At 32.1% G+C, this 16,632-nt stretch overlaps 1 protein-coding gene across 1 annotated transcript; it reads left to right on the top strand.

Annotated features, from left to right (window-relative positions):
* The first annotated feature begins 446 nt into the window (after positions 1-446).
* LOC107903824 (kinesin-like protein KIN-12B) lies at positions 447-6,826 on the top strand. The gene is made up of 16 exons (XM_016829994.2): positions 447-854; positions 942-1,079; positions 1,168-1,251; positions 1,355-1,480; positions 1,590-1,649; positions 1,756-1,809; positions 1,903-1,995; positions 2,253-2,348; positions 2,636-2,781; positions 2,998-3,147; positions 3,236-3,365; positions 3,465-4,445; positions 4,522-4,620; positions 4,718-4,870; positions 4,945-5,745; positions 6,304-6,826. The coding sequence occupies exons 1-16, from the start codon at positions 561-563 to the stop codon at positions 6,598-6,600; spliced, it is 3,702 nt and encodes a 1,233-aa protein (XP_016685483.1). The 5' UTR covers positions 447-560; the 3' UTR covers positions 6,601-6,826.
* Positions 6,827-16,632: the final 9,806 nt, after the last annotated feature.

Genomic DNA, 16,632 nt, shown 5'->3' with positions numbered 1-16,632 from the left:
AAATAAATAAAACAAAAAATTAATTGAACATTTAAAATACAAAAAAGAAATACCATTTCTTCTGTCACATGTTGATCATACCTTAATTATTTTTGCTACCTCATAAAAAATAACATTGTTAATATATTGGAGTAATTTGTATAATGTTTGACAAATTCATGTACCAAATCAGACAAAAAAATAGAGATTAGGTACCAAATTAGACCCAAAAAAAGATTGAGTACCAAATTAAAAAAAATGTCAACTTCAGATATCAAATTAGGGAAAAAATGTCAAGTTCAAGTACCAAATTGGACAAAAAAATGTATAAGTACCAAATTAGAAAAAAAGTCAAGTTCAGGTACCAAATAGAATATTAAACCAAAATTTAAAAGAAAAAGAAAAGTTTGGGCCAACCCGACTGGCCAGTCTTGTAAACAGAGCCACGCTCCAGATCCAACATGTAATTTCAAATCCCCAATTCAAATTCTCTCTTCTATGAACGGCTATTTTTCCCTCACTGCATCACCTTTCTCTCTCTCTTTTTCTTTTCAACCAAAAACAGAAAGAAAATAGCAAAAATGAAGCATTTCATGTTACCAAGAAACACAAACTTGAGAGATCCGATGGAGAATTCTTCTTCCCCAAACCCTACCCCTCCCAAATCCAAGCGAAAACATAAAAAATCTTCCAAAGAGAACACTCCGCCTCCAGATCCCAACTCCCAACTTTCCCCCGCCTCCGCCACTTCAATGGCTAAGAGCAAGTGTCCACTGCCCCCTCGTCCCCCCTCCTCCAACCCTCTCAAACGCAAACTTTTCACTGAAACCCTCTCCGAAAACTCCGTCTCGGGAGCTTCCGATTCCGGTGTCAAGGTATTTCGTTTTTATAATTTTGAATTATTTGATTATTAGGTTCAAAAAATCTAAAAAAAAAAAACACTTAACTAATTTTCTTTCAAGGTGATTATAAGGATGCGACCACCTATTAAAGAAGAGGAAGAAGGGGAAACGATTGTCCAGAAAATTACCGGTGATTCTTTGAGCATCAGTGGACAGACCTTCACGTTTGACTCAGTCGCCAACTCGGATGCAACTCAGGCACTAATAAGCTTATTTTATTAATTTCCATATGTTCAATTATTTCTGAAATGGCCTAATTTTTGGAATTTTAAAAATTTTACTGCAGCTAGATATCTTCCAGCTCGTAGGAGCGCCTGTTGTCGAAAATTGTCTTGCTGGGTTCAACAGCTCCGTGTTTGCTTATGGTCAGGTACTTGCTTCTTCATTTTCTTTGATTTTTATGTTTGAATTACTTTTTTATTTGCTTTATAACCTTTCTCAATTTCTGGATCTGAATGATATGATTTCATTAGACTGGAAGTGGAAAGACTTATACGATTTGGGGTCCAGCCAATGCCTTGTTAGAAGAAAATTTATCAAGTGATCAACAGGGTTTAACTTCTCGTGTGTTTCAGCGACTGTTTGCTCGCATCAATGAGGTAAAATTTTTGAATTTATGTTCATCAGTGAATTTGCTGATTTTTTTATTATTATTTTAAGATTGAACCATTTTCAATAGTTTGTGTTTTGACCTTTTTTATTCTATAGGAGCAAATTAAGCATGCTGATAAACAGCTCAAGTATCAGTGTCGCTGTTCTTTTCTTGAGGTACAGTTAAATGACTTATTGTGATTCTTAGTTTTGACATAATTGAACTGCTTAGAGTTGTATTATTCTTGCTCCTTATCACTTGATTCCGAATTTCCTTTTGCAGATATATAATGAGCAAATAACAGATTTATTGGATCCAAATCAAGGAAACCTGCAGGTAGAATGGATAGTTATTTAACTTTTCAATTGCCATTTTCTTACCAGACGAAAAGATTGGGTTTTCTTATAATGTTTTATCATTTTCATCCAGATCAGAGAAGATGTAAAATCTGGCGTCTATGTTGAGAATTTGACAGAAGAGTATGTAAATTCGATGAGGGATGTGACTAAGCTATTGCTAAAGGTTTTTTTTTTCTTTCAGATTCTTATTTTTCATTGCTTTCTTGCTTGTGGATGCTCATGAAGGAAATCTTCAATTTTTATGTTTAGAATGCCAATGTTCAACTTTGTATTCCGAGAATTAGAACATTGTTATGTATGATTTAATTTTCCAATCAGCTTGATCGATTTATTCCAGTAGATAAAAGTGAATTGGAAGCATGACTATTTGAATAGGCCAATTTTTAAGATGTTAAAATTACAAGCTGCTCTTGAATGTAGGGATTATCGAATAGAAGAACAGGTGCGACTAGTATCAATGCTGAAAGTTCTCGTTCACATAGTGTTTTTACTTGTGTTGTTGAATCTCGGTGCAAGGTAATAATGCTTTGAATTTCAGGTGGTTAATTTTGTGTTTCTAATGTTTATGTTTGATCAAATATAACTCTTCCAGTTACGAATTGGTGGCATCAAATTACTAATTTTGCTGCTCTACAAAGAGGAATTTTCTCAAGTACAATGGCATTGTTTATTTGCTAATTTCTGTAAATAATAAACATACAAGGATCTAATGATCTGCACAACAATTGAAAAATATATCCTATTTTTGGGTTTCCTCTCTCAATTATACTCGAGGGATTCAGAAGTACTATTTATTGTTACAGAGTGTGGCTGACGGTGTAAGTAGCTTTAAAACAAGCCGGATAAATTTTGTTGATCTAGCTGGCTCAGAGCGACAAAAGTTAACTGGTGCTGCAGGGGAGCGCTTAAAGGAGGCAGGCAATATTAACCGTTCACTCTCACAGCTTGGGTATGCTTTTTTCATCCTTTCCTTCCTAGCATCCTTACTTGAAACTCTAGTCTCTGGATCAATTCTTATTTGACAGAGTTGGCAAAATATAGTACTGAACATGTCATCTTTACTGATGTAGGTTTCCAGTTACCCACTGAAAAGTATACAACAGTTGTTTTAATTGTGTTACAAGCTAGCACCTTTTGCTAATTTTACATAATATTTGGAGTTCAGGAACTTGATAAACATTCTTGCTGAAGTTTCCCAAACTGGAAAACAAAGGCATATCCCCTACAGAGACTCCAAGTTGACATTTTTATTGCAGGAATCTCTTGGTGGCAATGCAAAATTAGCAATGGTCTGTGCAATTTCTCCAGCTCAAAGGTAAATAAGAAGACATCCTATTTTACTTAAGTTCCCCCCTTAGTCTTTTTACTTTTTGGAAGGGAAGTTTACGCAAGTAATAATGCAGCTGTAAGAGTGAAACATTCAGCACACTACGGTTTGCTCAGCGTGCAAAGGCAATCAAGAACAAGGCAGTTGTTAATGAAGTAATGCAGGATGATGTAAAATTTCTACGTGAGGTGATTCAACAGCTCAAGGTATATTCTCATAATCCTCCCCCTCCCCCTCCCCCCCCCAAAAAAAAAAATCAGTTATGCAATAAATGTGAATCTAACAAAGTTGATGGAACCATACAGGATGAACTCCATCGAATGAAAGCTAATGGTAACAACCAAGCTGATCCAAATGCAGGTTACTCAACTGGATGGAATGCCCGCAGAAGCTTGAATTTGTTAAAATTTAGCCTCAATCATCCAAGGGTATTACCTCATGTTGATGAAGATGGTGACGAGGAGATGGAAATAGATGAGGAAGCTGTTGAGAATCTTTTTGCTCAAATAGGTTTGCGATCATCTGATATATATAACCATTCAAATGAAGTGACCAAACTAGAGATAATTGAATCAGATTCCGGAAATCCCACGTCCGAGATAGGATGTGCTAGTGATCCAGGGCCTAATGCATCTGAATGTGGCAAAGCACGAAATGTTGAGGGTACTGATGCTCACATTGAAGAAGAAATATCTGAAGAGCCTAAAACCTCTGAAATTATGGCTGTTGATCGTGTTGAACCTGCTACGAGATCCCCAAACATTATTCCTGCTCATGAAAGTATCCAAGAGAATCCAGACTGTCTAACTATTGAAACAACTGATGGAAATTCCCCTGGGATTCTTAAATCCCCAACATCAAGTGTCTCACCTAAAGTTAACCAGAGTACAAAGAGTTTGAGGACATCATCAGTGGTCACTGCTTTGCAGAAAGGCCTTAAGAATGATGGCCCAGAGGCTATCACACCAACAGAACACTTGGCAGCTAGCCTTCATCGAGGTCTTGAGATTATTGGTCGGAGTTTAGCATTGAGGAGATCATATCATTTTTCATTAAAACCTGCTGATTCCCAGCCAACCATTGCTGCTTTCAAAGTTGATGTTGGAATTCAAACTTTCCCTCAAGATTACGAGATTCAAGGAGAAGAACCGCTAGTATTTCTTTGTACTAATTGTAAAGAGAGAACAAATCTGGAGGGCAAAGAGAACAATGAAAGCTCAAACTTGCAGTTAGTCCCTGTTGATGAATCAGAGTCTTCTGAGAAAACCAAGAAGCAAGTTCCAAAGGTAAGAGGTCCAGGTTATGGCATTGCAGATTCACATCTTCAGCATAATTGACGTTTCTTATTTTTCTGTTGCACAGGCTGTGGAGAAGGTTTTGGCTGGATCTATCAGGAGAGAAATGGCTCTTGAAGAGTTCTGTGCCAAACAAGCTTCCGAAATAATGCAGTTAAACCGTTTGGTAGGTTCCTTTGTAATTGTACTAGCAGCTAACTGTGGTCTGTGGCCATCTTCATTGTCAACTATTGATGTTATATTTACCAGGCTGTTATTTACAGGTGCAACAGTACAAACATGAAAGAGAATGCAATGCTATTATTGGGCAGACAAGAGAAGATAAAATTCTTCGCCTTGAGAGCCTTATGGATGGTGTTTTACCTACTGAGGAATTCTTGGGAGCAGAGCTAGCTTCCCTCGCACATGAGCACAAGGTATGTGCTTGGGCTTTAAGCATTTCTTAGTTAAACATCTTTTATGCATCTATGACTTACCTATTTGCCTTCAGCTCTTGAAGGAGAAATATGATAATCATCAGGAGGTTTTAAGAACGAAGATTGAGTTAAAAAGAGTTCAGGATGAGTTGGAGCAGTTTCGAAGTTTTCATGATTTGGGTGAGAGGGAAGTACTGTTAGAGGAAATTCAGGATTTAAGAAACCAGTTACGGTATTATATAGACTCTTCTTCCACATTAGCTCGAAGACAAAATTCTCTACTGCAGTTGACTTATTCATGTGATCCAAATGTGCAACCACCTCTTAGTGCAATACCAGGGACGAGTGAGGCTAGTGCTGAAGCAAAATTTGAACAAGAGAGAATTCGGTGGACTGAGGCAGAAAGCAAATGGATTTCTCTTGCAGAAGAATTGAGGACTGAACTTGATGCAGCCAGGTTGCTGGCTGAAAGAAGGAAGCAGGAACTAGATATGGAGAAAAAATGTGCAGAAGAATTAAAGGAAGCAATGCAGATGGCTATGGAGGGACATGCAAGAATGCTTGAACAGTATGCAGATCTTGAGGAAAAACATATTCAGTTGCTTGCAAGGCATAGACGAATTCGAGAGGGAATAGATGATGTTAAAAAGGCAGCTGCTAGGGCAGGAGTCAGGGGTGCTGAATCTAAGTTCATAAATGCACTTGCTGCTGAAATTTCTGCATTGAAAGAGAAAACGGAAAAGGAGAGACTATATCTTAGGGATGAAAATAAAGTACTCCAGGCTCAACTGAGGGATACTGCTGAAGCAGTCCAGGCTGCAGGCGAATTGCTTGTACGGCTAAAAGAAGCAGAGGAAGCTGTAGCAGCTGCTCAAGTAAGCTAACTTATTGATATGTTTTCATGCACTTTAACTTTGACTGCTTGCTTATGATTGTTGCTACATATTCAGTTTTGAGCTTAAGGCCATAACTGGTAACTAAGATAGCTTTCATATTTGATTTTAGATGTTGAAGTGTCTGTCCAGTCTTCTAATTTATTGATTTTAAATGCTTTTGCTGGAAGAGTAATAAGTAGCATTGTCTTTCAATTTATTGATTTTCCAAGTAAATGTGGATGAGGCAATATAAGATACTTTCCAGATGGAACGCTTGTACTTTGAAATCAGAGAACATTAAATAACACTGCAGTTAGACTTGTTAGACCTAGTAAGTAGTAAGCTTCTTCTGTATCTTATATTTCTCCTTTCTCATAAAAAATTTCCTTTAGTATGCTTTCCCAAGATGTCTTTAGCAAAGCTCATAAATTTTAATTTTTTTGCTTTGGGATGAGCTTGGAATCTATATGATTTCCCAGGGGGCAGTGAAAGTAATCTTTGATGGTATTCGAAGCCTTTAGATTGTTCTCATTTCCTTCTGTTCTAAAATAATTGCAGAAGCGAGCAATGGAAGCAGAACAAGAAACTGATAAGGCTCACAAAAAGATTGATAAATTAAAGCGAAAACATGAGTATGAGATTAGCACTCTTAAAGAACTGCTAGCAGAATCGCGTCTACCTAAAGAAGCCAAACGACCTTCTTATGACAAGATTGATATTGCCAAATATGATGCAGGTGACCAGCGATGGCGAGAAGAATTTGAACCATTCTATAACGGTGAGGATGGTGAGTTATCATCAAAACTTGCAGAAAACTCATCATGGTTCTTTGGATATGATCGATGCAATATATAGATCACCTTTAACTGCAGCAACAGTGTATGTATGTATTTATGTATGTATGTATACTCACGTACTATTTCATATAAGTTGTGTCATGTAGGTCCAAAGTAGTAGCTTTCTTTTGTTGTTAATCTGGATACAACAGTTCTTGCCAATCAAGGGGGACCACTGTATCTTGGTTTTTGTAATCAAATTCCGATTCTTTAATTTCATAAGAGTTGAATGAATGATTTATATATTCTTCCCCTTCTCATCCAGATCACAGGTATTTTTTTCTTGTTATTTTCACTTTGCTTTTAGATTTTAGATGGAGCAATCCATTTATAGGCACTAGTATGATTCTCATCTAGCTTTGTCTTATTTATATTTGGCTAAATTATAGAGTAAAACTTTAAATGTTACAATATGATCAAAGTTATTTTGCTTTTTCCTATATTTGGAATTTAATTCATACTTTTATTTTTGAAAGTTTAGTTTTATTTTGCGAATTTAGTCCCTCTAGCTTTCATTTTCTTTCTCTAACTCTGTAAAAACTCCTATTGAAATCTAAGGAAATGATGGTGGAAAACTAGCATGTAGACATTTTAGCAAAACCTCAAAGTTTATTTAAAAAATTTAAAGAGAAGCAAAGAAAAAGAAGAGGGAAGCCATGGAAGGAGTGGGGGGAAACAACAGCAGCAAGGGGAGGAGGGGCTTCCACATCGGCACTTTTTTTCTTGTGTTAGGCAAAAAAAAGATTATTTTTAAAAATATTACAAAAATAGACTAATTTTTGAAAAATTTACAAGAATAAGCTTTTATAAAGACCCAAAGTGGCAGTACCAATTTTTTTTTGGTTCCACCAATTAATGTGAAAATAAAATTTATAAAACAGATCTTTATATAGACCCAAAGTCTCATTTCTCCTTCTTTTTTTTTTAAGTAATGTGAGATGTGAGATATGTGTATATATAGATTCATGAATAGGTTTGCAGTGTATTCCTAGACAATGTGTAATTCCTTCCTCTTTTAACTAACAACATAAAATTAAAGCTACACTATAATTTATAATTTTTTACAAAACAATTTCTATTTTTTTATATTTTGTTAATATTTTCTCATATTATAAAATTTTCTTTTGAGATCTTTAATCTTGTTGCATTTTAAAATTGTTAGCATATACAAAAGGACCATTAAAAAAAAAGAGAACAAATTGCACATATGAAACTTATACATGCAATAATCTTCTATTCAATTTTAAATGTTTGAAGTTAATATCCATACAATTCTAATTTTTAAAATAATTTTTCATTATTTCAATTCAGAAGTTATATTTTTAAATTTTATTATTATTTATTTTATTTTATATTATGAATGTTTGATTAATAAATAAATGGTGAATATTTGGTACTCAGATAGTATATATATTTTTTAATTTTAAAAAAATTGATCTCTTTTTTTAAATATTTTACTATACTCATTAATTTTTTAATCCTAATTTTAATTTAATTTTCATCACGTAATGAATGTTGATAAATTTATTTTAGATGTATTTTGACTAGATAGATAATCTATTTAAACATAGTATATAATTATGTTAAATAAGTTTTTTTATAGAAATATATAATATACATAAAATATAATAATTATTTTTCATATTTTTATATCTAGATTAAATTACATTAATAGTCACTTAACTATGACTTTTTGACCATCAAAGTATAAAAACTTATAAAATGATCACTCAACTATTAGTAATTTTTTTGGTCACCCAATTATCTTGAAATTTAAGGTATGTAACAAAAAAAAGAAGTAGAAGAAGACAAATTTGAATAGTTGAATGACAACTTTGTAACTTTTCATAAATAGATGATTCAAAAAAAAAACATGATTAAATGACTATTTTATTGCCTTGTATAATTAAGTGATAAAAAAATTACCTTAAATACATAAGAATAGACAACTTCATAATCAGTTTTTATATTACATATGTATAAAATTCTTTATACGTGAATGATTTTTGTTTCAATATAACATTCATTCATTTGAAAAGAAAAGAAATGTATATGAGTTGATTCATTAAGAGTTTCATACCTACACATTATATTGATTGTTTGCATCAAATTTTAGTGTTCAGTAAATAAATCTATATAATCTTTTTAGTGGATATCTAATAATATTGGTATTGAAGTATATACAATGAATTTGCTTTAAAAAAAATCAAATGCAACAAAACAAGATTGCATTAATGACAAATACTATATAATCTTCCACATATCCTCTAAACACCTTTACTTCAAACCCATTTGGTCATCTTCAAACAAGAAGAGACCAAATCCCACGTCATTTTATATTTTATAATTTTTTTACTTATAAGGTTTAAAATTTTTATTTATAATGTAACAAATGTTAACTTTTTGTAAAAAAAATTTAAACTCTATAAGTAAAAAAAATATAAAATATAGTGTAGCCTTTAATCTTATGTTGTTAGTTAAAAGAGGAAGGAATCCCACATTGTTTAGGAACAAGCTGCAAACCTATTCAGGAGTCTATATATACACATTGTAACAACCCTATACCCGGTCCAATCGTACAGACTCGGTATAAGACTATTACATTTGGTGCCAAAACGGTTATGGCTAGATATTGTTTAATTAAAACATTTGTACATAGTATTTTAACTTACCAACCATATTTGCAAACATACTTATAGTTTCACTAATTCATTTCATATGTACCAAAATACTTCAAGTACCTCAAAATAGATAGAATTGAAAGAGTTTACATTTTAGTCCCTAATACATGGGAACACAACTAAACTACCAATGTACATGCCATTTTAATTCAAAATATGGTACCTACTTTTGAAGCTCTTGAGGATGTGATGAGATGAGAAATCTTCTAGCCCGACTTTATCTTTTCGAGTCTAACTGAACCTACGCGTTAAAATTAAACGCATTAAACCGGTGAAGGCTTAGTAAGCACTACAAGAATAAATAGATAAATAAATCCTAATAAAATATTTTAAATTCATTCCATTAATACATATTTACATACATATAAGTTTATTTAGCTATGCTATATATTAATAAAATATAATATATCTTTTTTTGTAAGTTTTAAAACTTACCTTAACACGTTGATGATTCACTTTTGTTTACAACTCATATTCTTAGCCCAAAGTAGATTTTATAGATCACACCGGATATACGGAACAAATACAGAGGTACATTATTATGCATTAATGAACAGAGAGCATAAAGTGCTATACAGAGAGCACATATGTGCTAAACAGAAAGCACTGACGTGCCAATAATCAGAGAGCGCGCTAAGATTCCTTAATGGCATGCCACTAATATCCTAGTAGTTCTAAATTCCATCTACTTGGGCATTAAAACTGAACTTCATACATTTAAATACTTTACAAAAATATTTCAAAAAAGATTTCTCATTTCTCCATCATTACAATTTAGTGCATATTTCTCGATTCACAAATATCACACCTTTTTCACATATATATATTTTTGTCACAACATTTACTTAATATTCAAACAATATACCATCTTATATTCTCCATCTATAATTTTCTTTACAAATTTCATAGTTCCATAATCTTTTATTTTATAATGATTTTATTTTATAAATTTAAATATATATATTTTACATTTTTTTATTTCTAAATAATTCTATACTATAATATAAGTATTTAATTAAAAATAATTTAAAAATCTTGTAGTACTTACAACAAAAAGGTTGAGATGATGTCTTCCTTCACTCCTTAGCCTTCTTTTTTTCATATTCTTCAATTAGGTCCTCTCCTATCTTTTCTTTCTCTTCAATTTCATATAAAACATATAACATTTATATATTAGAGAAAAACAATCAAATGACTTTCCTATACCATTTAATAAAAATAAACATGTATGATATAATAAATTCATCATTTCTTACATTAGCTCACATTTCAATTTAATCCATAACTAAAATTATTTCTATTTTATCACAATTTATACCTTATTTTTTTACTTAAATTCTACTTATAACTTAACTTACTCTCAAATTTTCACTAATAAAACCTTAATTTTGAATTTTTCTTTACAATTTAATCCTTATTGCATTAAACTTATAACTTATTTCACAATTTAATCCTTTTTTCCAATTTTAGTTTGAATTTCCATCAATTCAATCTCTAATTCATCCATTAATTCAATATAAATTACATTCACAAATCTACTAACTTTCAAAATTTCAACATATACCTAATAGTATTTTGTTCTAGGATCATAAAAACTTAAAAATTACAAGAAAAGGAATTAAATTGACTTACCAATTTAAGTTTGAAACCTTGAAATCCCAATTTTTTTTTTCTTTTTCTTTCTTCTTTCTCCCTATTCTCTCTGTTTCAGTTCTATTTCTTTCTTATTTCTTTTCTTTCTTTTGTTATATATATAATAATATAATAGTATAATAATATAATACAATAACATACTTATTAATTAAGTAAACATAACATAATATATATTTTAAATTAAAAATATCTTAGATTTTTTTGTTAAACCGCCTCAATTTATAATAATGGCATATTTACTTATTTAGTCCTTTTTACTTTCTTTAATCTATAATTAAACTTTCACACGTATTTCAATCTAATCCTTTTTCCTAATTACTTTTAATTAAGTCAAATTCACCTAATCAAAACCTAATTAGACACACAACTAACTTGTAAATATTTATAATAAATATTTACGAATCCGATTTACCGGAACGGAGTCCCATGAATGCATATTTTTTTATTTGATCCTTTTAAATCAATTTAACCATATAATCAATAAAATTTTCTTATCAAAATTTTCATGCAACATTCCTATCATAATATAGACCATACCACAATATTAAGATAATTTTTCCTTCTAGCTCAGATTTGTGGTCACGAAACCACTATTTCGATTTCACTGAAAATGGGTCATTACACACATATCTCACATCCCACATTGTTTAAGAAAACAAGAGAAATGAGACTTTGAGTCTATATAAAGATCTATTTTGTAAGTTTTATTTTTACATTAATTGGTGGCATAAAAAATGGTGCTTCCACTTTGGGTCTTTATAAAAGCTTATTCTCATAAATTTTCAAAAAATTGATCTATTTTTGTAATATTTTAAAAAAATTACCTTTTTTGAAAATTTAGTCCGAGCACGGGCAAAAGTACGTCCATCTCAGTGCATTTTTTCCTGCCATTAAGGAAAAAAGCATTGATGTGGGGTTATCCCCTAAAAACGTGTAACAGTCGTTTTTCAGTGGTGTCAGAAATAGTAGTTTCGGGGCCACCAAATCTGACGAGTAAGTTCACAAATATTATTATTTAATATTTATGAGTCAAATATTATTTTAAAATGATTTTTGATTTGATAGTTTATGTTATATAAGTGATTAATTAAGTTCAAGTGGTATGACTCAGGTATTAGAAAATGAGGTATCGGGACCTTGTTTCTATAAATCGAGCCGTGAAAATTTTAAATATTTATGGAGTGTCATTAAGGTGGTATTAAAGTTTCGTTGAAAAAATTTAACGTTTCGATAGTTAATTAATTAAAAATAACTAAATTGTAAAAGATATAAAATTTGACCGCTATTTGATTTGAATGATTAAATGGTTAATTGAATAAAGAAAAAGAGACTTAAATGGTAATTAAACCATTTAAGGTTTTAGTGGACGGTTTTGGGCAACTAAAAGCATGAAATTGGATGATATTAAGTGAACAAAATGGTAAATTTTATAATTAATTAATTAAAAGAAAACAAAATGTTAAATTATCATCATCTTTTTGGTTTTCTTCACCAAGTACAACCGAATTTCCATGGAAATGAAGCTAGGTTCGTGCATGGTGAATTCCTCATGCAATTATTACCGGCTTTTAATAATTTTTATATTTTTAAGATTGTTGCAATTAGGTCCAGCTAACCCGTACCTTTAATTTTGAAACTGTTAAAGATTTTGAATGTAGCCATTGATGAACCTTGTGATTTTAGATGTTAAATGATGAATTTTAGATATTATTTTTTATTTTAAAGTATTTTAGTAAGTGATTTTTGATGAATTTTCTAATTAGGACTAAATTGTTAAAATAGTAAAAGTACAAGGATTTGATGTGAAATTGTTGCAATAATGGACTGTATTGGATGCCATGAGTATTTTTCTAGGCTCAATTTTGGGTGAAATTGATTAATTTGCATGTTTTAGGCTCAGGGACTAAATTGAATAAAAGTAAAACTTTAGGGGTAATTTTGTAAAAATGTCAAAATGACTAAATTGAATTATAATACATTGTTTTACTGTATAAATTAATAAATTGAATGAAATTATTAATTTAGATAAAGATTGAGTGGAAAATCGAGGAGATTAGAAATTATGAAAAAGCCATTGTACTTTGTCATTTCTGCAATTCAGCCAGGTAAGTTCGTAGGTATAGAATTGTATATACCCATATATATAAATAATGTTATTGCTTATTTGTGAATGTATATACTTATATATGATGTTGAAAATGTGCGTTGAAACTTGAAATATTATAACTGAATATAAGGTGAGAAATGATTTATTAGAAAACTATTGAATATTTATGAAATATGAGATATGCGATTTTAGAATGATTATGAATTGTTACAATTTGCATATCGAGAAATATGAAAGTGATTAATAGATGATGTTAATTTTTGTGATGGTACATTGACAACATGAATATATGTATTGATATTATATAATGTGTACGGGAACGATGAAGTGCCCTTGAATGATAAATATGTTTAAAGGAAAAGGATTACATGAAATGCCTGGTTGAACGTAGTAACCACTAGGATACGATTGGCATGCCAATAGGGTTAGGATGTGTAGTTGTACGAGATTTGCACTTCGGTGCCCCTGTATACACTTCTGTGTCTCTATTCGCACTACGGTGCCCCTGTTTACACTTCAGTGCCCCTGTTATGCATCCATGATGCCTTTGGTGCGGTGTAGTTACCCGAGTATCCGAGTCAAGTTACTAGTTCGTTGGGCTAACTGTGAATGGAATTTACAAAATTATTTTAATGTTAAAGGCTAATGTATAGTCAAGATATTAGTAATGTTAAATGTTAAATGAATTACTTGATCATATGTGAGTATCGTTATATTGATGATTATTTGGTTAAATATATATGTTTATATACATATACAAATGAGTTTGGGTTGAATTATTATAGTATAGGAAGTATAAGATGAACCATTTTCAATACTAAGCCTATAAGTGCTTCGTAAATGTATAACATGTATGATTAATTTATTCATTTAGCTCTAATCTTATTTAGTGAAGGTAAGTGATTCTAGAATGACATGTTTATAGGAAAGTTTGAGACGAATGATGAATTACAGAATGATTATTAGTTAAATGTGAAAGAGTTATGTTTAAATGCACTAGCTTGTGGTATGGTTGATGTTTATTCAAATGAAACTGGTGAGAATAGATACGAAAATAATAAGTTCATAGATGTGACGAAATATGATTAAATAGAAAGGATTGTTGAGTTAAAGGACTTACTTGTAAGGAAGGAATTTACTTATGATATATGTGACTTATGTCACGAATAGATACACTGATTCGTGAACTGATAATGTAATTAAGCTTATACTAAGTAAATGGAATGATAAGTTAGTAAATGAAATGGTTCACCATTTTAAGAAAAGGTTGATGATTATGTAATTCAGTTTATAAGACCTTATTATGGTATAAATGGAAAGTATTCGGGATGTTAATGAACCTATTCATTTGTGAATTGATAGTTATATAGTTTGATAAATCTTTAAGCATTGGTATAGGTTTATTTATGATTTATAAAGTTCATATTTAAAATGGAATGTTATGTTTAAAGTTCATAAGAGCTTACTAAGCATTCATTGCTTATGTGGTTGTCTTTCTCTTACTTTACAGATTATCGAAAGCTCAATCGAGTTGGAAGCTAGTCAGAGATCCATCACACTATCCATCGATTTTATCGGTAGATTTTGATGTCTTGATCAAGGTTATAATGGCATGTATAGGTGGAATTGTGATATATGTTAGTTTGATGAGTTTGACATGTATATATCATTGTGGTTGGTGTAACCTTGGTACTTGTGAGGTCTTATTGATATGTGTCACTTGACAATGAATTAATGCTTGTTGGAATGGCTAAAATGGTAGGTGATAGATTGACCACAACATGTTCAAGTTATGGCATGCTTTATAAAGGTTTGAATGGATGTGCACGAGTCAAATTTGGTATGTATATATGTTGGTTGTTAGATCCATTTGGAATTGGCTAGATTGGTGTCATTTAGATGGTTTTGATGCTTACATTGTTGGTGTTGGAATGGTCAAATGAAAGTATACTTTGAATGACCAATTTAGCATGTTTGGTTGTGTTTTGGAATATGGTCAATTATGCTATGTTTTGGCATGGAGACAAAATAGATGATAAATGGTAAATGTGCATATATTTGGGTTGATTTGATAATTATGTTTGAGGTGCCTTTTGGCATATTGGTTGTATAGATAAATGACCTATTGAATTGGTCTTATTATGCATATTTTAGGTATGATTGAAAGCTTGATTGTATGTGCAAATGTCTTGTAGGTGTGAGCTTGAAATGAGTGAAAGGAATGGCTTGAAATTGGCCTATTTCTTGTCCACACGGTTTAAGACACGGGCGTGTGTCTCAGTCGTGTGTGACACACGACCACACGACACGGCTGTGTGTCCCCTATAGGTTTATAAAAGTTGTATTTCGAGAGTTACACGGCCTGGCACACGGGCGTGTGGCTTGGTTGTGTGAACCAAGTCAGAGAGTTACACGGGCATGGACATGGGCTGGGACACGGCCGTGTGTCCCTACTTTGAATGCCCACACGGCCTGAGACATGGGGTTGTGTCTCAGCCGTGTGAGTCACATGGCTTGACCGCACGGCCGTGTGACCCCTGTAGTATGTGTAACACCCCAGACCCAACTAGATGTTATGGCCAAATCTGACAATGTCACAAGGTAGTGCTTTTCGAAAAATATGTTGCCGCTAAATCCCTTTTTCTATTTAACCATTTTTTCATTATCTTATGTTAATTTCAAATCGCGTCGTTCATTTCCAAAACATTATTCATTTACAAATCGTTATTCAATTTCAAAACGTTTTCTTATTGCGGAAGCTTTTAAACAGTTTGCGTATTCATGGTATTTTTGATAAAACATTAATTTCATTTGAAAACCCGAGTTTTACCTAACACTTGCAGATTTAAATCATAAAATCGTATAAAAACCAAATTTAAACCAAAATCCATAAAGGCCATAATTACAGCAAAATACTCCCAAATAAAAGTAAAATCATAAATAGGTAATAAACAGTGTAAAAGAAGTTGTGTGGCCACCACTGAGTCCTCTGTCGCACCGACCCGCCTAAATCTGGGGATTACCTGTACAGATTAAACAAAAGGGGTGAGTTTACGTAAACTCAGTGTGTAATCCCCATGCAAATGAACAGACAGTAAACAGATAATCACTGTTTGGGCTTAAGTCCTTTTCAGTACCAGTATCAGTCTAGTTTGGGCCTTAGCCCATCTTAGTACAAAAATAGTCATGCAATAGGGCTTTAACCTATCACAGTATTAGTAGCAGTAACAGATATGCAGTCACAAAAATCCTACCCATCCAGCCTCTACACACCATCTCCGTCCAACCTTACACTTCATGTGGGGATATAATCAACCCACCCATCCCTACACTCCAAGTACCGAATGCGGCACTAGACAGTAGTTTGTAGCTGAGCTTACAGTAAATTAGGCTCGAGGCATTTCAGTACACTTCCTCTGAACATTATAATCCCCCAACCCAATGCAATGCAATATACATATATGACACGCTATAACATAATATCATGCATGTAAACAGGGCATACAGTATCAAATCAGTGGGACATCATCAGGCTTAATCATATCAGTCATACAGTCATTTCAGTCAATTAGGGGTTTAGGTAAGATTACCGATCCTACAGTAGGTTTAC

Source organism: Gossypium hirsutum, chromosome D05 (genome assembly GCF_007990345.1).
Source record: "Gossypium hirsutum isolate 1008001.06 chromosome D05, Gossypium_hirsutum_v2.1, whole genome shotgun sequence".
NCBI lineage: Eukaryota > Viridiplantae > Streptophyta > Magnoliopsida > Malvales > Malvaceae > Gossypium > Gossypium hirsutum.
The sequence above is the reverse complement of the archived record's forward strand: the minus strand, read 5'-3'. Positions and strand labels throughout refer to the sequence as shown.